A 24,055-nucleotide genomic window follows, 5' to 3' on the forward strand; every position below is an offset into this window, starting at 1 on the left:
GGATCAATGGGGAATGAGAGAATGGAGACAAGGGATTTTCACTTGCACTCAAACAGGATCTCTGTTACATGGAGGTGATGCAAGAAAGCTGAATACAGTGCAACTTCATGACTCACTGTCGAACTCAAAAGGCCTGTTGACAACTGCACAGCTCAGGTGCTTGCGAGTTTTTTTACTTGTTCTGCAGAAAAGGTTTTAAACATGATCAGAACGCTTCTTTGCATGTTAAAATTTATCTAGTGCTGATTTGACACAGCTACCAGGGTTCCCCAAACACTGCAAATAGGTTACCGAATCATAAAATTATTACAGTATGGAAACAGGCCCTTCGGCCCCAACATGTCCACACCGACCCACCAAAGAGTAACCTAGCCAGACCCATTCCCCTACATTTACGCCTGACTAACGCACCTAACACTATGGGCAATTTAGCATGGTCAATTCACCCGACCTATAAATCTTTTTGAAATGTGGGAGGAAACCGGAGCACCCGGAGGAAATCCATGCAGACACTGGGAGAAGGTACAAACTCTACACAGACAGTCACCCGAGGCCAGAATCGAACCCGGGTCTCTGGCGCTGTGAGGCGACAGTGCTAACCACTGAGCCACCACATTCAATTCACTGATACTTCACCAGCATCTCAAAAGAAAATTTCATATAGTGATTGTAATGAGGTCAGCCAGATTGACCTCACAGAATAGGAGTTCCCCAAATGGGACGGTTAATTGTCCAATCAGGAGCCCTGGCTGATAGATAACGAGGGAGTGTCAGCCATTCTGCTAGCTGACTTGGAATGAGGCAATACTAAAGTCAAAGACTGTTAAATAAAAATGTGACTTGGTGGTGGAATACTGGTCTCAGGTGAGTTATTTCACATTTCATTAAGTGACATTCTCCTGCCTTCTCCCCAAAACCCTGTTTCTTTTCAAATAACCATCTATGTCCGCTTTGAATGCCTCAACTGAACTTGCCTTTCCAGCAGTACATTCCAACCCTAACCACTCACTGTAGTTTTTTATCCTAAGTTTGCTTTTCGCTTTTTTTGCCAATTATCTTAAACACAAGACCTCTTTCACAAATGAGAAATTTCACATTTTGTATTCTGACAAGACGCCTCACGATTTTGAACATTTCTACCAAATCCCCTCTAGCCCCTCCTTCTCCCAGGAAAACAGTCCCAACTTCTCTAATTTCATAGAATCCCCACAGTGTGAAAACAGGCCCTTCAGTCCAACAAGTCCACAGTGACTTTCCGAACAGTAACCCACCCAGACCCATTCCCTCTACCCTATATCCCTGACTAATGCACCTACCCTACACGTCCCTGAACACTATATGGGCAATTTAACATGGCCAATTCAGCTCACCTGCATATTTTTGGACAGAAAGGAAATCTACCTTCATAACTGAAGTTCCCAATCCCTGGAAATATTCTTGGGAATCTTTCCTGCAAGATTGCAGGACAATGGATCCAGTAATTGGTTTGTGGCTGGGGGTTAGCTCAAGCGGTTAGAACGTGGTGCTAATAATGCCAAGGTCATGGGCTCAATCTTCATAATGTTGCTGGCTGACAACTGAGACTAAAATTTTCTTGGTGAGCTGAAGGGCCTGTTGCTGTACTGTTTTATGTGTTGGACCTGTTTTAAAGGCAAAATCCAGTCCAACTTTTATTGCCGTTTGTTTGAATAACTTTTGTTGAAGGTGACCCGTGTCCAGTATCAGGATTTCAGTTCATGCGCACTATTTCAACTGAGTTTGACCTACAAGCCTGCTCTGCATAGCAATCAGTAACACCATCAACGGAATTTGGAGAAGAAAGCTGCAGATTTGAAATCAGAAAATTAGTACAAGGAATAATGTGAGGCATGACAGGCACTGGATCAGTAACCTGATCTTCACACACTGTTATGCAACACACACACACTCGGAACACCCACCTGCTATTGCTTTAGGGGCAACAGTGCTTGTATGTACTGAAGCTGTCTGTTCCGTATTGCTCTCTCCTGGAGCAGTAATTACATTGGTCTGGAACATTGTGCTCTGGATCCAGTCTCGGATTGCGGTCACTCTTGTGTAGCCACCAGGTTTGTTTGGTCGGGCACAGCCTTCTCCCCAGCTCATGATACCAGCCAGGAACCATTTGCCTGGTGACTCCTCACAAACCAATGGTCCACCAGAATCACCCTGACAGGAAGGAAACACAGTTCCAGAAATCATTACGCCTCCTTAAACAGTGCTTCCCAAACTAATTTTCCAATGTTAGCACCAACCCACCCCCCCCCCCCAATTTTAACACCTAAAAAATTAAATTAATCTCAGACACCAGCAAAAATGGAACAGAAACAAAGCAGCATAGTAACAGTTCATCAATAATCATTAAGATTCACATTTTATAGATCAACATACAGTACATCTTATAAACATGAAATTCTACATTTTAAAGAACTTTATGACAGTATTGTTATTCTTTGAACTCATAGGTTTCAGGCAGGTTGTCTATATTTCCTAGTGAAAGCAAACTCAATTACGTCCTTCCCTCCAACAATTCTCACAGATACATTGTAATCAATCCCTGTACATCCCACCCTGCATGTACACCAAACCTCCCAACATTACTCTCCCCTTCACACGCACACGCCAATCCTCCTTCCAACACTTCCCCCCACCCCAAACCTTCAATGACTCAGTCAGCAACCCCTCTTCCTCTTTTGGTGAAGTTGTCAGTATCTATGAAGCAGAGTTGCTGGTAAGGGATAAGTGAGGTAAGCAGCCAACATAATGGAGTCACAGGTAGACAGGATTCTGAATGAGGCATTTGGAACACTTGCCTTTATTGGTCAGTGCACTGAGAATAGGAGTTGGGAGATCATGTTGTAGTTGTATGGAACATTGGTTAGGCCACTTTTGGAAGTGGCCTAACCAATTCTGGTCTCCCTCCTATAGGAAAAATGTTATGAAACTTGAAAGGATGCAGAAACATTTACAAGCATGTTGCCGGGGTTGGAGGGTTTCAGCTATAGCGAGATGCTGAATATGGTGGGGTTGTTTTCCCTGGAATGTTAGAAGCTGAAAGGTGACTTCAGAGAGGTTTATAAAATCATGAGGGGCATGAGTAGGGTGAATAGGCAATGTCCTTTTCCCAGGGTAGGGGAGTCTAAACCTAGAGGCATTGATTTAAGGTGAGAGGGGAAAGATATAAACGGGACCTAAGGGGCGACTTTTTCCATGCAGTGGGTAGTGCATGTATGGAATGAGCTGCCAGAGAAAGTGGTGGAGGCTGGTACAATAACAACATTTAAGAGACATCTGGGTGGATATATGAATGAAAGGGCTGAGAGGGAAATGGGCCAAATGCTGGCAGATGGGACTAGATTAATTTAGGAAAGCTGGTCGGCATGGACGAGTTGGACTGAAGAATCTGTTTCTGTGCTGTACATCTCTACGACTCTATAATAACCCCTATCAGTTTACCAAAGTTTCAGAGGAGTCAGGCAACCAAAGATTAAAGAAGAAAGCTTCATGACATCTATTTGAATGTTTCAAGATGAGATTTGTTATTGAACAATATCCATTATCCAGTGAGAGAAGGAGTTCTAGGAAAATGGGTAAGAATGAGGAATATAGAGAGGCGTGTGGTAGAAGATCAGGAGCTCACTGTTACAAAGCTAACAGCATCATTCATTTGACACAAATGAAGGGAAGTTGATGCCACTGGGAATAGTTTGTAGATCAAGTGTACAAAATGGCAAACAACAAATTGTTCAAAAGCTTACAAATTTACCTCAATAACCTTTCAATAAGAAGTGATAAGGATCTTCTAACACCATTGAATTCAGCAATTGCAGAGACTTACCCTCACCTCGTTTTGAATTAACATCAACTAATCGTTGAAAACTAAGCTTCACGGCGCCACCTCCTGGCATAATCTGTACTGCATACAAACATTGGTGACTTTAGACAAAGACTGAGCTGTTTTGCCTTAACCTTTCTTCTGGGCGCTAATTCTATGTGTTTAACGCAGCAAAATCGTACCTGCTGGATTCAAAATGTGAATCCCCATCAAGAACTTCTACTGAATCTGCTAAAGTCATAGATACATGTGTCCTTCCACGACTATCTCAGCAAAAAAATAATCCAAAGATAAATACATTTCTGAGAGTGAGGCATGCCAGAATGAGACAAATGTGCTTCACTGGACAGAAACTGACTGGCAGCATCTCCACAAATGCAAGCTGCCTTCTTTGTCTTCTCCATTTTTATATTTCACACTTTTACAGGATACATGAATCAGAAACAAATATGAATAAATAAGCATGAGACCAGTTGTAGCAACAAGGTATTAAAGTGAACAAGGGAATAGTCCTTGAATAAAAAATGCCATGGATGAATGACATTGGGGCATGACAAATACACACACACAGTGAAGGCAACTCAAACAAAGGAGTCATACATGAACTATCTACTTCCAAGAACCATATTTTCTCCAGGTGTGTTTGAAGCTTTCAATATGTTATTGCAAAAAAAACAGTTTTTAAAAGAATTATTTTTATTTCAAAGAAATAACAACTGATTATAGCTCAATCATGTCAGATAAGAGATTTCAATAACCATTACCATGCTCTTTACTAAAGATGGACACAGAATCTGACTTTATTTTCTTAAATAGAAGAAGGTGATCAGGTAGATGTGGGCTGGGTGGTTAAAAGAAATAGAATTCATTGCTTAAATAACATCCTATTTGCTTAGATCAGATCTGGCTTCAGCTTTGTTTTTATGGAACAAGTGAAAGGATGAAACTCACGGTAAAGATCTTCGTTTTATTTCTCTTGCAAGGGCAATCGTGAGCTAAGATAAAGTGTGATATCGGATCATCATTTCTATCACTGTCAATAAAAATTAAAATAGGGAATGAAGAGATATATAACATAGAATCCATGCAGTGTAGAAGCAGGCCATTTAGCCCATCAGGGCCATACTGCCCCTTCATTAAGGATTCCACCCAGACTCACCCCCTACCTCATCCCCATAACCCTGCATTTACCATGGCTAATCCACCATGCCTGCACTTTCCTGGACAATTTATCATGACCAATCCACCTAACCTGCACATCTTTGGACTGTGAGAGCAAACCAGATCACCCGGAGGAAGCCCACACAGACCTGGGGAGAATGTGCAAACTCCACACAGACAGTCATCCAAGAGTGGAATTGAACCCAGGACTCTAGTGCTATGAGGCAGCAATGCTAACCACTGAGCCACTGTAATTGAAAACAGAGTCACTGTATTAAAGTAATCCATTTTAAACTATTGTTCATCTACAGTAAAATCACCCTATGATTTGAAACTAATTCAGATAGCTGAGAAACAGTCAGTAGAAGGAGATGGAAAGGTGAAAGAAAATACTATATTTATAGAGCATCCCCATTCCAATTCCAGGATGTCGTAAAGCCAATGAAGTATTTTTAAACCATGATCAACATTGTAATGTAGGAAATATCAGTATGTACAGAACAAACTCTGATAAACAACAATATAATAAAGACCAGACAATCTGTTTTTTAAAATGCACTTTGGAGGGAGAAATATCTGGCAAGTCTTCTCCTGCTCTAAATTAGTGCCAGTGGATCTTTTGCACACAAGAGGACAAACAGGGCTGCAGTTTAATGTCTCACCTGAAAGATGGTATCTTGACAGCATGGCACTCACTCCAAAACTGTCAGCTTTTTAAAAACATTTTGTGAATCCACAACCTTCTGACTCCGAGACAAGATTGCTACCCACTGAGTCACAGCAAAGACTGGAAATAAAAGGGTGACAGGAGGGAACGATTGATGGTGGAGGAGGATGAATGATGGGAGAAGGCAAATGGTAGTGGGGGAGGAGGAGAAATAATAGCAGAGGACCATTAGTGGTAAGGGTGAGATGATGTGAGTGTGGCAGGATAGTAAGGGGGATGGATGTTGGGAGGGGCCTGATGCAAGATGTATTACAGTACTTGCCAAAATAAATGAATGTGATGACATTGAAATGGTAAACAAATCAGACTGGTTTATAAATCTGTACAAATGGGATTTTGTTGCTGGTTACACATGTATTGCAAATGACACTCAACCTCTCATCATGTCAGGACTATTGCAACCAGAGAGAAATGTTCATCATGGCAGTCTGGGCTAGATTCAGCTCCTGGCCTCAAAGGTTAAAGGCAATTTTTGATCCAGCTCATTCTGAGGTCTGTGTTAGTTTAATAAATTCACATGTGAAAATATAAACAACTCTATTCAGGTCCGATACCCTAAGACGGTAGTGGCAACTGTAGACTTCCATTTGATTAATGCTGGCCCATGATTATTTTAACAAAAGCACTGTAGTGAGTAGATATTACCTTCTGAAGTATAATTGACCAGGAATCTCTCCTGTTCTAACCGCCTGTTGTCAGATATATTAGGAGGATTCACAGATTGAATCCTCCCAATTGACAGAATTGTCTGGCCACATTACGAACACAACTCACACTGAGTCTTGAAGTGGGATCAAACCAGAAGCTTCTCGTTTAGACATAAGGGCACAAACTATTGCTCCGCAAAGTCTCCTCGATCAACAATTACAGTGGCTTTACAAAAATGAAATACTTTTGGATTGGGAGCAGACTTTGGGAGAAAATCTGTTGAACTGGGCCACAATACTGACCTGACAGGAATCCGCTTGGCCATTTAAAAATCCAGCACAGATCATTTGTGGCGTCACTGGATCACTGTAGAGTTTGACACATTCACTTTGATTGAATATCTGAACAGTAGCTTTTTGCAGAATGTTGGGTAAAGAAGCTGTGACAGAAATAAGAAAGAGCAAAGGGTCAACTCTGAGGCATCACCAACAAAATCTGAGTAGGTTAAAGGCTAGGAATTCTGCTGGTGTACAGTATGACATTTGATGCCTGTACCAGAACTTGGAACACTGCTTCTATGATCAATGCAGTTCATTGACATAATGTTCTATATCATGTGCTGGAAGCTGGTCACTGCTCTGGGCCACAAAATCCAAACTTCAGTGTTTGTTACCATAGAGGGGCCACTTAATTTTCTCAATGCTTTCTGGGTAGGAATATGTCACAGGGACCTGGCCACAAATAAATATTTACAATTATATTTGAAAAAAGTGGTGGTTAAAATTAACACAGGCCTCTTAAAATTTAGATTATAAATGAAAATAAGGAAATAGCTTTAATTCCAAATAACTACTTTGATTCAATTATCAGAACTGAGCTAGAGAATGACATACATGCCAAGGAAACTAGTACTAAAGTGGAGAACAGGACTTTGCTAAAATTAACAAAAGCCGAGGACAACAATTAAGAAAACAACAGCACAAAAGGAAAATAAAGGATGGTGTCACCTCGGGGTTTTAGAACATTTCAGGCACCCTGACTTAACCTTCCAAAATTCGATTAATTCAGACAAAAGATGAGGGAAGGACCCTGGGAGTTGTAAACTGCAATTGGGAATTTACTTCTTGCAAAGATTTTTAAGTAGATTGTGAGTTGTTACTGAATGGGCAAGGTCTGTTGAATGCAGTGACCAACTGGATTCTGTGAAGATCTGCCCCTTTTAAATAGTGATAGAATTCTTTCAGTTATGAGACTGAGTGATGACAGCTGGCAAGCAGCACCAATGGACAATGAATAGGCTGTTCTGAGAGAGAGTGAGATCCCCTCCTTAGTCCAACAAACAACTTCAGAAACTGGAGCAGGGTCCAGAACCTGTCCACTAGACAAGACACAAATCAGGAATATGATGAAATAGTCAACTCTTGCATTGGTCGGTGCACCTTCAACAGTGAAGCAGCTTTGTCAACATCCAGGATGAACTTGATTGGCACCAGATCCACAAATATTCAATCCTTCCACCTTTAAAGCACAGTGCCAACAGTGTGTGCCATCTACAGGATACACTGCTGAAATTCACCAAGACTCTTTGAAGCCATGACTATTACCATCTAGAAGGACAAGGGCAGTTGATACATGGGAACACTACCATCTATAAGTTCCCCTCCAAGCTTCTCACCATCCTGACTTGGAACAATATCAGCTTTCCTTCAGTATCGCTGGGTCAAAATTCTGGGATACCCTTTCTATCAACACTGGATGTAGCAAATGGACCACAGCAGTTCAAGAAGGCAGTTCATGACCACATTTTCAAGGGCAACAAATGATGGCCCAGCCAGCAATGCCCACTTGTCTGGACGGATAAAAGGTAACTTGACGGCCCAACGTCATGTCAGGATCAGACCTTGTCACACAATGTTATGCCTTGTTAGTTATTATTATATCTGCCAATGAGTGGCACAAGCATCATTCAATTTTACATCTTTATGAGTTTCATGATTATGGGGAGTTCCTACTGTTGCAAAATGTCTAATGTATCAACATTAAAAAAGGAGAACAGTAGCAAATTATGAACAATTTCAGAGGGCAACACTGCAGTTGGACAGAACCAGCTCCCTGCACAATAGATCCATCATATGCTAAGTTCCTGTCTAAGCAAAGGAGGAAAGGAACTTTCACATGTACAAGTCAAGGAACAGTTGATTGCATGTCTACTTTGAAGGTCAACGGAACAATATCGCAACCCATATCTGATTTAGGGAAGATCATCTGAAGGGGTCTGAAAGATTGAGGGTCACTAGCAATTTTAGAATTTTTCTTTAAAGAACAAAAAAGAACAGTTTTATAAATAAATTATCTCCACACCATTGTTTTCATTCAGAGTTCCCCATCCTGAGATGGTGCAGTTCTTTCCTGCGTGGAAAATATGAACAGGAGATGGTAAACACGCAGGCTGGATTAATCTGGAGAATGATATCGAAGTGGTTAACTCCAGCAGAGCCACATCATAGTTAAGAATAGATGGGTCAAATAATGGATGAATAATGATCCTCTTCACTTTCTTTTTCACTGCTGTAGAACCTTCACCATTTCTGTAGATAGTTCCAAGGACTGCCTCCCAATCTGTTGGATATTGAAAGCTGCAAAGAACCGAAACAGAAAGATGATTCTTGTGTCTGCATTGCTGATTTATCACAGGATTTATTATTCTTCTGAGGTCAGTGACTGTCGATGGCTTATGGTTGTGTAAATGTTGATTGCCACCAACTGAGGTACAATTTACTGGCTGTCAATTCCCACTGGATGACAGATTCCTGGGTGCTGACACCTACTGGCCTACAGATTCCTGGGTGCTGACACCTACTGGCCTAAAGATTCCTGGGTGCTGACATCCAATGGGTAAAGATTTGGATCCTAACACCCATAAAGTAGTGTCCTGGGTGCTGTCTCTCACTGTGGTACAGTTTCCTGGGTGCTGATATTCACTGACTATCCCTGGAAGACAATATCATGGGTATTTATTTGCACTGGGTTAGAGTTTTGGGACCTGACACCCACAGAGTATAGTTACCCTCGGTAATTAATTTCATTTAACATAAATTCCAAATTTCTTCTCAGTAGCACAAGGCATGGAGACCAATTACAGTTTCTACTGCCAGCTGGCTGAGATCAGCAGGCACTGTGATTAAAGCCAGAAACTCTCTAACTGCTAATACTAATGTGAAATACTGTGGTTGCTGGAAATCTGAAACAAAAAGTGCGAGAGGACTTCAGTAAGTCAAGCAACATCCGTGGGGAGAAACAGAGCTAACATTTCTGGCTTTTGAACTTTCATCAAAACTTAGTCTCTTGGCTCAGTAATATACAGATCAGGATTAGACTCCAGAATGACCTGTTATGGGTCTATTACCAGAGAACTTTATCAGCTAAACATTTGGGAGCTCAAAGCCTCAAAATACCATGTGAGATATTAGTCAAAAGAACCAGACTAGAATCAATCAACGCTGATCAGTCCAAAGGACGCCTCACCTCATAAAACAATGAGCTGCTGAGATCAGCCATGTGCTTGCCACAACTGTGGCCCCACATTCATAGCCAATGCCAACTATATGTAGACCGACTTGCCATGGGCATTCCCCAAAGGCAGCTTCTTTACCCCCAACAATTCTGTTCGATATCAAGGGGGTACCACAGTCTATAAAAGAAAACATAAAAGATTTTCATAACCAAACATTATTGAGGTACACAGTTGAATTAGATAGCTTTACCCTGAGTGTTCTTTTGATAATGACAGATGTAAGGATGTCCCTAGTGTGTCACATGGACTCCCAGTTTGGCCAGTGTGGTCTCAGGCACCGAATTTATTCGGAACTAATCAGCTCACTCCATCCAGATCTCAGCCAACAGAAATGTCAGTGAATGTACAATGCATGATCTTTAACGTCCATTTAGCTCTGTGATGTACCTGACCACTGGACGTTCATTACAACAGTGCAGAGAGAACTTTACGCTGTACCTAATCTTCGCACGACTGAACTAAGAGATTAGTGGGTGGAAGGAGCTGCTGGTTTTTTTTAATAGATATTTTTATTGAAAATTTAACATGTTTTTACAAGTTTACACATAAAAAAAACACCCCAAGTATAAACATTGATATACAATTAAATCTTAAATAAATAATAACCAAAATCTAACAAACAAAAAAGAGATACCAAGAAAAAAAAAGACAAAACTCAACTAACTACTAATCTAACCTACAACTAACCAGAGTGTATGATTAAATCTCTTACATTACTCAAGAAAAGAAAAAAAAATGACAGAGAACACAGAAATTGAGTAGCAAAGTACATGCTCGGAATGCGTTAACATCAGATCGTAACAAAATCTGTGCGGGGTTCCTCTCTCAAGGGGCCCTGGACCAGCAGGGTCGCTATCTCAATTAGATAAAAGCCCTTGTTAGGATGGCCGAAATATCTGTATTTGTGTAATTCAAGAAAGGCTGCCATATTTTATGGAACAATTTGTTTTTTTGGTGCACCATGTTTGTAAGGAAGTCAAGGGGAATATATTCCATGATGATTCTGTGCCAATTCAAAAGTCCAGGAGAGCCCTCAGTCACCCAGTTTACCAAAATATTTTTCCTTGCACAGAAAGAAAGAATGGAAAATAATCTCTTCCCGTGCACATCCAGGGAAGGTAAGCTCAAAAAGCCCAAAAGGAGAGATACTGGATCCACTCTAATTTCCATTCCCAAGATTTCTGTCAGAGCATTTGCTACTTTAGTCCAATATCTACGGATCTTATGACAGGTCCATAAGCAGTGTTCAAGAGTGCCCATCTCTATTTTACATTTGGGACACATTGGAGATGCTCCTGCCTTAAATTTTGCCGATCGGTCCGGTGCTATATGGGCCCTATGAAGTATCTTCAACTGAATGGCCTGAGTTCTGTTGAAGATGGAGATTTTTCTGGCATTTTCCCAAATGTCATTCCACATTTCTATAGAGATTTCCAGCCCCAAATCCTGATCCTATGTTTTAAGCCGATTGTCCATACTTTCGATGCTTCATCATGTAATAAATGATAAAGAGTGCTGACCGAAGGTACCCCCATTAGCCATAACACTCTACAGTCTTCTTCTGTATGTAATCTTGAATTTGGAAGTATTGAAAGAGATCACCGTTAGGTAATCCAAATTTCTGATGCAGCTGTTCAAAAGACATCAGGACCCCTTCCTTAAACAGATCCCCTAAACAGGAGATACCCCTGGATCTCCAGAGTTTAAAAGTGGCATCTGTAAACCCCGGTTGGAATCCCCATGCTCCCACTATCGGTGCATAGGGGGATGTTTTATGTGAATTGCCATTATTTTGTCACATTATATTCCAAGCTTTAATTGTGTTTAGTATTATAGGGTTTTTACAGTGATCGATGATGATTTTCCTCTTGTCTGAAAATAAGAGGTTAATAAGTGGGCATTTTACTTGAGAAGCCTCGATGTCCAGCCAGATTGATTGTGGGTCAGACAAGACCCAATCGGCTATGTAGCTTAATAGGAAACTTAACTGATATTTCCTAAAATCTGGGAAATCCAGTCCTCCCCTTGCTTGTGGGAGCTGTAGCTTCTTCAGCTTAATGAGGGGCCGTCTATGATTCCAGATGAAGGAACCCAGCCAGCCTTATAATTTACGTAGTGCCAGCCTCGCAGCATCACCGGAAGCATTCTCATAGGAGATGGGGCAGGACATTCATTTTAATTAGTGCTATTCTGCCTAACCAGGAAATTGGAAGGTCTCCCCATCGCTGGAGGTCCTGCCTTATCCTCTTCAGTAAATGCACAAAGTTAGTCTTGTGTAGCTGGCCAAATGCTGGGGTGATAAAAATGCCTAAATATAAGAAACCCTCCAGGGACCACCGAAAGGGAAAGTGGGATCCGTCCGATAGGTGGGGTATCATAGCAAGGCCACCCATTGGCATAGCCTCCAATTTTGAAAAATTAATTTTATAGCCTGAGAATACACTAAATGTATTAATAACTTGGATTAAGCGAGGCACGGACATCAGGGGATTACTGAGAAATAGGAGAACACCATCTGCATAAAGGGTCATTTTACGTTTACCTGTACAATCCTCGGGGCTGTTATATTAGGGTCAGCCCGTACAGCTTCTGTTAGTGGCTCGATTATTAGCGTAAATAGCAACGGTAAGAGAGGACATCCCTGACGGCAGCCCCTACCCACACTGAAGCTATCCGAGCCTAATCCATTGGTGATCATAACTGCTTTGGGATCATTATACAGTGTTGAGACCCATTTGGCAAACACCTTTCCAACGCTAAACCTTTCCAATGTGTAAAATTGGTATGACCATTCAACCCTGTCGAATGCCTTTTCCGCATCTAATGCGACAACTACTCCTGGTGTCTTTCCCTGATGGCAGACTTGAATCACATTCAAAACCCTTCTAACATCATTGGATGATCTACGGCCCTTAATAAACCCCGTCTGATCCTCCTTTATGATATGTGGCAATACCCTTTCTAGCCTCAATGCTAATGTTTTAGAAAGAATTTTAAAATCTACATTTAGCAAGGATATTGGTCTGTATGACGCACAATCTTCTGGGTCCTTTCCTTTTTTGAGAATAAGAGAGATATTCGCTTCTTTCAGCGAAGGCGGGAGACAGCCGTGACTGTATGTGTAGTTATACACGTCCATAAGTGGACCAGCCAGTATTCCTGTAAATTCTTTGTAGAATTCAGCTTGAAAGCCATCTGGGCCAGGTACCTTACCGCTCTGAAGTTGCCTGATTGCGTCAGGGGAACATTCAGGACCGATACCCGTTCCGGGGTTAGGTCCGGAAAGGTCAGGTTTTTAAAAAATGACAGCATCCTCCTAGCTCTATATTCACAATCCTGCGATTTATATAAGTCAGAATAAAATTTTCTAAAGATTGCGTTAATCCTTTTATGATCATGAGTCAGAGTACCCGCACTTTCCTTGATAGGCGTGATAGTTTGAGGGGCCTTTTTTATCTTTGCAAGAAATGCTAAGTATCTACCCGGTTTATCGCCAAATTCATATAACCTTTGTTTTGCAAATAATATTTCCCTCTTAGCCGTTTGGGTAAGCATGGTGTTTAGAGCTGTCCTAAGGGCCGTAATCCTTTGCGATTTGATAATAGAAGGTCTATCAGCGTATGCTGTTTCAGCTGCTTTTAAGCGAGCTTCGAGCAGACGCTGTTGTTCTCCCTTTAATTTTTCTGGGTGGCCGAGTATGAAATGATCAAACCTCGCGCGTAAGCCTTGATGGTCTCCCACATCATTGATGGGTTGCTAGCCGTACCTAAATTAATTTCTAAAAAAGTTTTAAATTCTTGAGATAAGTACTTTACAAATTTACTATCCTTCAACAGGAAGGGATCCATGCGCCAATGCCGAGGGGATGTCCCGTTGTTCCTCGCCTTGATTTCCATGTATACAGCAGCGTGATCAGAAATTGTTATACTACCTATTTTACAGGTTGATATGGAATTTTAAAAAATCAAGGGGGCAAAAAACATATCAATTCTGGTGTGACATTTATGTGGATTGGAGTAAAAAGAAAAATCTCTGCCCTGTGGGTGAAGGCATCTCTACACATCTACTAGTCCAAATTCTTTGTTCAGATCCACCAATTGTCTGGATCTGGGGGATACTCCTGCAGTACTCTTGGGAATCCTATCTATTTCTGGGTCCATAATACAATTAAAGTCTCCCCCTATAATTGTATGACGGGCACCAAGAGCCATCAATTTGGAGAAGGCTTCCGTTATAAATTTAAAAGGATGTGCCGGGAGACAATACAGATTTAAGATCCCATATTCCTCTCCATGTACAAGGACTTTAATTAGAATATATCATCCAAATTCGTCTTTTATCTGATTTAGGATTTTGAAAGGGAGATTCTCCGAATAAGGATGACAACTCCTCTACTTTTTGAGCTGAAGGAAGTAAAGAAGGCCTGATCAAATCCACCCTGTCGTAATTTCAAGTGTTCTTTATCCAATAAATGTGTCTCCTGTAGGAGAGCTATATCAACCCTTTCTTTCTTGAGGTTTGATAATATTTTCTTCCTTTTGATTGGTGAATTACTCCCCTTGACATTCCAGGTGCATCATTTAATCGACTGATTAACCATAATCGTCCGGGTAAGTCCGAGACCCCTCGGGAGAAGAAACCCTATCCAAAACATCCCGAGCATAGAACATATAAAATTCACAAAAATAGAGGTTCATTAATACACTCACATCAATATAATAAAAAACTATTTCTAAATGTAAAAAATATAAAACGTATTTAAACGGAGATTTTCCCCCTTGTTCCCAGGGGGCATCACTTTCTTTCCAAAAGCCCATCATGTTCTCTCCCAACCAGTGCCCCACCCTTGACCCAGGCACCCCACAATAGAATAAAGAAAATTCAAATATACTACAAACAATTAACAGTGAGTACCCTACCCCTCCCCCCACCCACACCAACACCTGGATATATTTGGTAATGTTAATACCATGTATGAACATATATAACTATAAAATTACAGTCTCAACAAATAATAATTAAATACAGTAATACAAAATAACAGGGGGGAAAACAATCCCGCTCTTAAAGACGGAGATAAAATAGGATAAAGTAACCACCTCCCTCCACCTACATTAACTAGACCCCCCTGGCCTATATATATATTTAAAAAAAAGGCAGTGAGAAAATCGCTAAGTGAAGACCAAATAAATAAACTCCTCTCCCATCTCCCCGGAGATAATATTAAACAGTAAAGTAATGAAAGGAGAAAAAAAAAGGGGACAAACCGGGGTGGGGGGAGGGCAGAACAACATCATTCACCACTCGAATTAACTCTTACAATTTATCTAAGAGAGTCCAAAGGTTCCTTGGCCTTCTCCAGCGATCCAAAGTTATACACAGACCCTTCATGGCTGAAGCATAGCGTCACTGGGTAGCACAGGGAGTACTGAATGTTTAAGTCCCTTAAACGCTTCTTTGCTTCGTCAAACGCCTTCCTCTTTCAGACCAAAGCTGGGGAAAAGTCCTGGAATAGCATAATCTTGGATCCTTTATAAATCATGGCTTGGGGATCTTTCCCAAGATTTCTGGAAGCTTCTAAGAGCATCTGCCTCTCCTTGTTACTCTGCAGCCAGAACAGGACCAGGCGGGGGCGCTGGTTCAAGCCGGGCCTGCATATTGCAACCCGGTGGGCCCATTCCCCCCTTACCTGGTCTGATCCAGCCTCCAGATTTAACAGCTGTGGAAGCCACTGCTCGAGGAACGCTGTAAGCTGGCCTTCCTCGATTCTCGAGGTCGTCGATATGATTTTCTAAGGTCTGGACTTGCTGTTCGAGAGTCCAGACCCAATCCACAGCTGATTCTGTGGTAGTCTCGGAGGTCGCGGCCTTTAGCTCCGCCCCTCCGACTCGGCGCTCGATTTCCTCAATGTCTCGGTCGTGCTTTTGTCGCATGACCGAGAGTAAATTCCATCTGCTCTGGGACTCTTCGATGAAGGCGTCAATCTTCGCGTCAAGTTTGGAAATTATTTCCACGAGGCTCGCCACCGTAAGTAAGTCCCCCGGGGCGGCTGCGGACTCCTCTGCTGCAGCTGGGGAGGATGGAGGAGGGGTTCCTGCCTGCTGAGAACTGCGGGCTCCTTTCCCTTTAGTCATTTTTGCAGGAGACTAGACTGTTCAAATTTAGTACAGAGCAGCTAATTACATTAAGTAAAAACTATTTTAAATTATTTGGTAAGTGTGGTGGAGGCGGGTGGCCCACTTTGCCCAAGTCTTGGGAGGAGCACTATAGACTCAGACTTGCTGGGTCGCCGCCATCTTGGATCTCCCCAGGTGCTGCTGTTTAAGTGGAATTGTTAGGAGGGCAAAAGCAAGCAGGAGCATCTCAGACTGGAACCTAAACCTGACAGTCTTCCAGATAACTTAATTACAGCAGCTTGTCAGTTGGCTAAAGCATCCCAAGAAAATGGGTAACTCCTAAACCTTGACAGTTTCATATGATCCACAACATATAACAAAAAGCACGTAGTTTTTGAAAGAGAAAGATAGGGTCAGTGTGTAGCCTGAAGTCAAAACAAAATTCCTAAAAAATGCTGCAAGATTCAAAGAATAGTGTCTCAGCCACCATTTAAATCTGGGATCAATACACTCTGTGCATTTTGTTGGTTTATTACACAAGTAAGAATTAATGAATAAAACAATGGATATCAGGTGAAAGCAACAGACTGTTTATTGGATCAGCATTTTTTAAAATGTTAACATCTGTATTGGATGGTCTCTAAATGAACGTGATCTTCAATTAAAACTTACCACACTCTGACTCATCTGACTGGTCCAAGCAATCATTTGTCTTGTCACATTCCGAATTGGATTTTGTAAGACACTGGCCATTCTTGCACATGTAATTCCCAGCAGAGCAGCTTGCTGTATTACAAAGGACAAGACATTAGTACATTGTACTTAATGGCAACCATGAAACTATCTCGATTACTGTAAAAACATATTTGGTTCATGAAAGTCCTTTAGGTAATCCTTAGCTGGTCTGGTCTACATGTGACTCCAAATCTACAGCAATGTGATTGGCTCACAATTTCCCCCTACCCTAGCAAGTCATTCAATTCAAGAGCAATTAAGAAGGAGGCTACAAATCCTGACCTTGCCAAAAATACCCACCTCCCAGGACAGAATACCCGTTTACTCGTCAGGACTGAGATTATACAGAAACAGGTCTTTAGACAGCACAGGGACTAGATTAAAAAAAAGAACAAACAAACATATGAGGAGGGTATTGGCCTTGTGATAATGTTCATTCTGGACAGACTCTTGGTTGTAATACTGTTTACTGTCGAGAGCTTGGAAGGGGTATCAAATTGAAGTATCCACAGTTTCCTGAATCAAAATATTTTGAGTCTGAAATTGGCTGGTGATCACACACTGCTGTTTGTGGGAGCTGGCTGTGTGCAACTTGGCTGCTGTGTTCCCCCTACATTGCAACAGTGACTACATTCCAGAATAAATCCAAATTAAAGAACAAGACTGTTCTGTGCGGCAACTGACTTGGCTTTGTGTCACCTCGTCACACGGTGAGAACCCAGCCCATCAGGAATGATGTGTAAGACACATGCTGTCCTTTCGCTCGCGGGATGTGACCATCACTGTCTGGGCCAGCACCAATTGCCCACCCCGACTTGAGATGGAAACTCACCTCCACTTTCTTATGAGCGAATTTTTATAAAGACGGCCAGCGAAGGTCTTACATGCACTCTGAACACAACAGCTGTGCATCCCAACAAATGTAAGACACCAGGGTTTGTGGGGTGTGGCATTGACCTATGTCCGCCATACCTGCGCAATTATCACTTGTTAAAAGCACAAACAAATTCCACCCCACAGGATCCTGCTCACAGAGCCCCTTGTGCTACTCCCTACTATCCCGTACTCATGTCCTGCCTATAGGAAAGATGCTGTGTAACTTGAACAGGTTCAAAAAGGTCTACAAGGATGTTGCTGTTGTTGAAGGGGTTGAGACTATTTTCCCTGGAGAGTCGGAGGATGAGGGTAATCTTGTAGAGAGGTTTGTAAAATTGTGAGGGGATGGATAAGGTAAATAGCCAACGTATTTTCTCCAGGGAAGGGGAGTCCAAAGCCGGAGGGCAGAGGTTTAAGGTGAGAGGGGAAAGATTTAAAAGGACCTAAGGAGTAATGTATTCACACAGAGGGTGGTACGTGTATGGAATGAGTTGCCAGAGGAAGTGGTGGAGACTGGTACAATTATAACATTTAAAAGGCATCTGAATGGGTGTATGAATAGGAAGGGTTTTGAGGGATATGGGCCAAATGCTGGCAAATGGGACTAGGTCAGATTGGGATAACTGTTTGGCATGGACAAGCTGGACCAAAAGGTCTGTTTCCATGCTGTACATCTCTATGACTCCATGACTCTGTCTACCTGAACAAATTAGTTGATACCAGACCTTATACCTGATCAAGGATTCTGAGCTCCTCAGTGCCAGGCTCTTCCTGCTAATGGTGCCCTTCCAGGGCACGGAAGGACCAGGACTAAGCAATTCCCAGGAAGGAAAAGTACAGTCACCTTAACCACAAGTTAAAATGGTTATTTGAGCAAGAAAAACACTGAATTGGGGCACTAAATTTCAGATGCTAAGGTAAATTCTTAATTTCAGAAATACCTTTAAAATATACAGTATTTTTAAAAATGTGCCAGTTTTTCATATTTTCATACAACTCAGATAATTCTGGAAGCTGCTGAATTCTGTAACAACAGCTGAACCTTTCACATTGGCAGAAATCATGGCACTAATTTCTGCTGCAATCATTCCATATTTCCATTATATGCTCTTTTAATAATTGCCATTCAATCTGTTCTGCAATAACCACGTGACCTTGAAAATTATGGAATTTACAGGAATGCTAAAACTGTGATCCACTTCCTGCTTGAAGTAAACTGAAAACTTTAACCTCCATAATTGACAACCTGGTAATGGTCGAGAGTGTGGTGCTGGAAAAGCACAGCAGGTCACACAGCATCCGAGGAGCAGGAGAATCGACATTTCAGGCAAAAGCTCTTCAGCAGGAATCCTGATGAAGGGCTTTTGTCCGAAACGTCAATTCTCCTGCTCCTCGGATGCTGCATGGCCTGCTGTGCTTTTCAGCACCACACTCTCGACTCTAACATCCAGCATCCGCAGTCATCACTTTTAACTTTGTAATGGCCTTAATGCAAGTAGTTACTGTTTTAAAGGTAGAAGTTTTAAGTAAGAAGAATTAAACTTCATGAAAACAATTATTGTTACAGCTATAAAGACAATCAGTAGTTGAACAGATGAGAGAGATTCCCCTGAGTAATCCTTGGTCAGCCCTCACAGTGCAATCTCTGTTTGCTTGCATTCCAATACTGTAATAGGTTTTTAACAGGAATGGGTGTGCCATTGGTATATTCAGCCAAATCACCAAATTCTAAAGCCCCATTCACAAAGGCTGACCTGTAAAACTTGCAGTTCCTCAGGACATTTTAGATTATATTAGATTCCCTACAGTATTGAAATAGGCTCAACAAGTCCACATTGACCCTCTGATGATTAGCACACCGAGACCCATTCCCCTACCCTATATTTACCCCCGACTAATGCACCTAACATGATGGGCAATTTAGCATTGTCAATTCCCAGGACATCTTTGATTTTGTGAGAAAAATCAGAGCACCCAGAGGAAATCCACATAGACATGGGTAGAATGTGCAAACTCCACACAGACAGTTGCCCGAGGCTGGGATCGAACCCATGTCCCTGGTGCTGTGAGGCAGCAATGCTCGCCACCAAGACACCATGCTGCCCTATGCTGCCCTACATGATGCTGTGGTAATCAAACATTTATAGGAGTCATGTGATTCAACAATCTGAGGATTTGAATGAAAAGAAGTTGTACTTACTAGCTTTCATGGCCAGGTGTTGCTGGGAGGGGATTTTTTTTTGAGCTCCATATATTCCTGTAATAAGGAAAAATAGATGAATACAGCAGATATGCATTGAAAGTGGGCTCAGTTACTAAATTCATTGCCCACTTTTGTGTACAGCCAGTACAAAGTAGGGAAATCCAACATTCAATCTTTGGTTCATGCTCTTTTCAATCAGAGTATCAATGAGAACTGCAACAGTGTGGCTTAGGTTATGAATAGCCAATGAGAAGTGTGTTTTCCAATGATTGGAAGGAACAAGAATATGTGCAGATGTTGGACAAGAACATACTGAGGCTCCAAATGGTGAATTATCATCTGATAACCCCCCCCCTCCAGTTGCTTATAGGTGACTAGCCCCTTGGGTGAGTTTAGCTGGGAGAAATATAGGCAAAAACATGAGATTAGTCAGGAACTTAACACTAAATGGAAATGAAGTGGGCAGGGGGCTAGTTAGTAAGAAAACAATGAACTGAACTTTACAATGACCTTCAGAAAATAACATTTTGTTTGTCTTACCAAAATAAACTCCCAGGATAATGGCAGCTACGATAAGACACAAGGACATCACAGTAAGGGATATCTTCAAGTGAAGAGTGTTCCTGAATTCTGTCTTCGGTTCTGTTAATGGCGGTTGGTCCACTTCTTTGTTGGGTTCCATGTTTTGCACCAATAGTATCAATTAACAGTTATTCTGTAAAATAAACCACCTGTATATTAAAGGACAATGCAAGATTGGTTTGGGGGATTGACAAATTAGGAAAGTTGATCATTATGTTGAAATGTCCAAATCCAAAGGCTGCAAATTCAAAATAAGGATGGTAGAGAGAAGAAGAGACAGACAGAACTCTTTAACCTTAAAGCTAAGAAGATTGTTGGATAAATTACTGGATATGGACATAAAGATGGATGGTATAAAAAGAATTAAGATGCATCTAGATATACTTCCAGATTGAAAGGGTTCAGAGATATTTCAAAGAGGTGCATGTACTTGATCAAAAGTGACCAGTCAAGTTTGACATTTTTTTTCCTTGTTTTATAAAAGCTTGAATCTTTTCCTTGCTCTCCTGAAAGTGCTGACTCTCACTGGGACACAATCCTTGAGATTTGATTCTTCCTGGATTACAGTTTCCTGAGATGCTAATCATAGAATCCCTACAATGTGGAAGCAGGCCATTTGGCCCATCAAGTCCACACCAACCCTCTGAAGGACATCCCACTCACACCACCCCCCTACATTTCCCATGGCTAATCCACCTAACCTGAACATTGTTGGACTGTGGTGGGAAAGCAGAGAACCTTAAGGAAACCCATGCAGACACAGGGAGAATGTGCAAGCTCCTCACAACACATATATCTGGGGGTGGAATCAAACCTGGGTCCTTAATACCGTAAAGCAGCAGTGCTAGCCACTGAGCCACCAATGGCCACTGTACAGAGACATTTGTAAAATAGGCATACAAATTGCATATTAAACATAATCTGATGCAAATGGGAATTTTAATATCAAAGATCAGGTGCAGCTGATACATCAGAAATTGCATTTCCAGATGTGGGATACTAAGGGTAAAATTCTGCCATTTTCTGTTAAAGTGTTTTAAGATTGAGATTCATGGTGCCTTATTTGCCATTGCTAAGAGGGATTCTTTTTTTGCAATCTTCCTCTCTTCACTTCATTAATTCAGGGTTTTGGGGGCTTTTCTTGGGGAATTGTGAAGTTGGAAAGGCAGAAGTGTTCATCACTGCCAGGATCTCCTTGATTTCATGTCCCTGGTGTTATATTAAGGTCCAGCTGCACATCAGATGCTACAAGCCAAGAGTGGGCTCTCACAGTGCAGTGCTTCACTGTTATCAGGGGCACTGCTAAAGGGATAGGAAAGCTCACTTCCCATTTTGAAGACAGGGTCTTGGAGATCTTCATGGACAGGATGGTGGCTAGGAGGGCTGGTGTTTTTCTTGCAGACTGCTACAGGAGTCTCCATCACTGGAACCAGCCCAGACTAAAATTACAATCTAGGTCCATGTTGTGTCCCAAACCTGGGACATCCAACAGGGCAGGAAGAAGACCAATGATCTTCTGTGCTCTGTAAGAGTATGTGCCAACATCTTCTCCCTCACCCTCACACTCTCAGGGCCACCTCTCACTAACCCTACTACTGCCTTGCACCAAGGTTCATAGATAACAACTCTCACTATTGCATTGTTATATCCACTGAATGGGTCTTACCCACCTCATCTTCCCAAACTACTGCCCTTCCTGCCTTCTGCATTTCCTACACTCATGTGGAAAATCAATTACCTCTCCTGCTCTTGAATCACTAATAACTGCTCCTGTATCCCTTTCCATCATATTCAGTCCCTCCCTTTGTCTCAATGCAGGGAAAATTGGCACTGCCCCAAACTGATGTCTCCAAAGCTCACTGACAAACTTACCTGTAGTGCCAGGATAGGCAGGCACTTGACCTGCAGGACTGAACTTCGCTTAATCCATGGATTGCAAGTGTGTGTATCCCCAAACTCTGATTGTGGTCAACCTCCTAGACTTGAATAGCCTGAGTCCTGTGACTGACTGTGGCAATCCACCTCCCAACAGTAGCCCCTTTTCACCTTTCTAATGATTGCTCCCCTTTGACATTCACAACATGCCACTTGCTTGAAGCATGTGTTTGCTGCATGAACTGCTGGAACATTCTGTGCACAATGCCACACAATGATCTTCCCTAACTCCTTTGACAGTTTAGTGGTCCCTATCGTGACAAGCTACCCCTCTGCGCTAACAAACAATGTAAGCCAGAGAGGTCAGCAGCCTGTAAGTCAATGCTAGAGTTGATGAGTGTGCACTAAAAAAGTAAGGCAAAAGCCATTTGATGCATCTCACGCATATGCACAGGGTGTATGAGACCTGGCAGAAGTATACCAGTCTGAGGTGTCGTTGAGCTCCAGAACAAAAGGTTGAAGGGCTGACGTAGTGTGAGAGTTAGTCTGGGAGCGGGTTTGATGAGCAAAGCTGGAATTTGCTACAGGAAGGGTCCAGGAGAATGGTGACCATGGAGGATTCAGAGATGTTGTTGTGAAGAAGCAGTTGCATGATGACCAGGACGAGCATTCCACAACTGCAGCAGCAGCGAGCAACACTGCCTCAAAGCTGCAAGGCTGCACACAGCTGCTTCAAGGTTCCATGTACCGTAATCAGCGCCAGCATTCTGATTGTGGCACAGACTTCTGGCTCTGGAAAGTGTTGCCACACATGGAGATGTGCCAACATCTTCTCCCTCACCCTCACACTCACAGGGCCACCTCTCACTAATCCTGCTATTGCACATGTCTTGCACCAAGACTCATAGACAACAACTCTCAATGTTGCATCGTTATATCCACTGAATGGATCTTACCCACCTCATCCTCCCAAACTACTACCCTTCCTGCTGTCTGCATTTCCTACACTCCTGTGTGGAAAATCAATCACCTCTCATGCTCTTGGATCAGAAATAACTGCTCTTGCATCCCTTTCCATCATATTCAGTCCCTCCCTTGAAAAGAAAATGAGAAGGAACAATGGTGAGCAGGTCCCCAGTCTGACTGATGTTGGAAATTCCACCCTGTAGTTTCTCAGGGAAGGAGATGACAATTGGTCATTGTGTATTAAAATGGAGAACTATGGAGTTGCAAATGGAAGAAAATAAGGTCGCCGCTGCTCAATGGCAAGATTCTCAAGTTGCCATTTGAGGGGGACAAAAAGAATCAGGAAAAAATTCTCAATATCGAGTTTCTGATTTTTACATTTGTTCTGTATTCCCACGTTTTGCTACATTATTCACACTCCACAGGACAGGGAAAATTTTGCCCTGGGTATTTTTTCAAGGACAGTGTGTATCCTCCGTGCTTGAGAAAGATCTGCATCAGAACAATAAATAGCATCAGGTCAATGCCATTCAAATTGAGAACTATCTTCAATGTGCTTCTTCATTTCTTATTCAGAGGCTGGTTAGCAGGCTGTGCATCACTACTAACTATGGAGAATCTGTCATCTCATGTTGTTAGTTGTATCAATTCGCTGGACTTCTGCCAGAATGAAACTGATCTGGTAAAGAATATCAAACCAACGTTAAATACAAGACACTAAAGTGGGAATAAACACAAA

At 42.0% G+C, this 24,055-nt stretch overlaps 1 protein-coding gene across 2 annotated transcripts in view; it reads right to left on the reverse strand.

Moving 5' to 3' along the window:
* The window catches only part of tmprss9 (transmembrane serine protease 9), a 39,255-nt gene that overhangs the window by 10,685 nt on the left and 4,515 nt on the right, over positions 1-24,055 (reverse strand). The window contains exons 2-8 of one of the 2 annotated variants that reach the window (XM_043721059.2): positions 20,434-20,608; positions 19,891-19,947; positions 16,752-16,865; positions 9,915-10,080; positions 8,751-9,025; positions 6,692-6,828; positions 1,941-2,187 (exon numbers count right to left, since the gene is read on the reverse strand). In XM_043721059.2, coding sequence (XP_043576994.2) covers positions 1,941-2,187; positions 6,692-6,828; positions 8,751-9,025; positions 9,915-10,080; positions 16,752-16,865; positions 19,891-19,947; positions 20,434-20,575 — 1,138 coding nt within the window. In that variant the 5' untranslated portion in view covers positions 20,576-20,608. Of the gene's footprint in view, positions 1-1,940; positions 2,188-6,691; positions 6,829-8,750; positions 9,026-9,914; positions 10,081-16,751; positions 16,866-19,890; positions 19,948-20,433; positions 20,625-24,055 lie in introns of both variants that reach the window. The other variant, XM_087976089.1, reaches the window with a different exon arrangement.

This window comes from Chiloscyllium plagiosum, unplaced genomic scaffold (assembly GCF_037043375.1).
Source record: "Chiloscyllium plagiosum isolate Xiang-an unplaced genomic scaffold, Cpla_swu_hap1 HiC_scaffold_28, whole genome shotgun sequence".
Lineage (NCBI taxonomy): Eukaryota > Metazoa > Chordata > Chondrichthyes > Orectolobiformes > Hemiscylliidae > Chiloscyllium > Chiloscyllium plagiosum.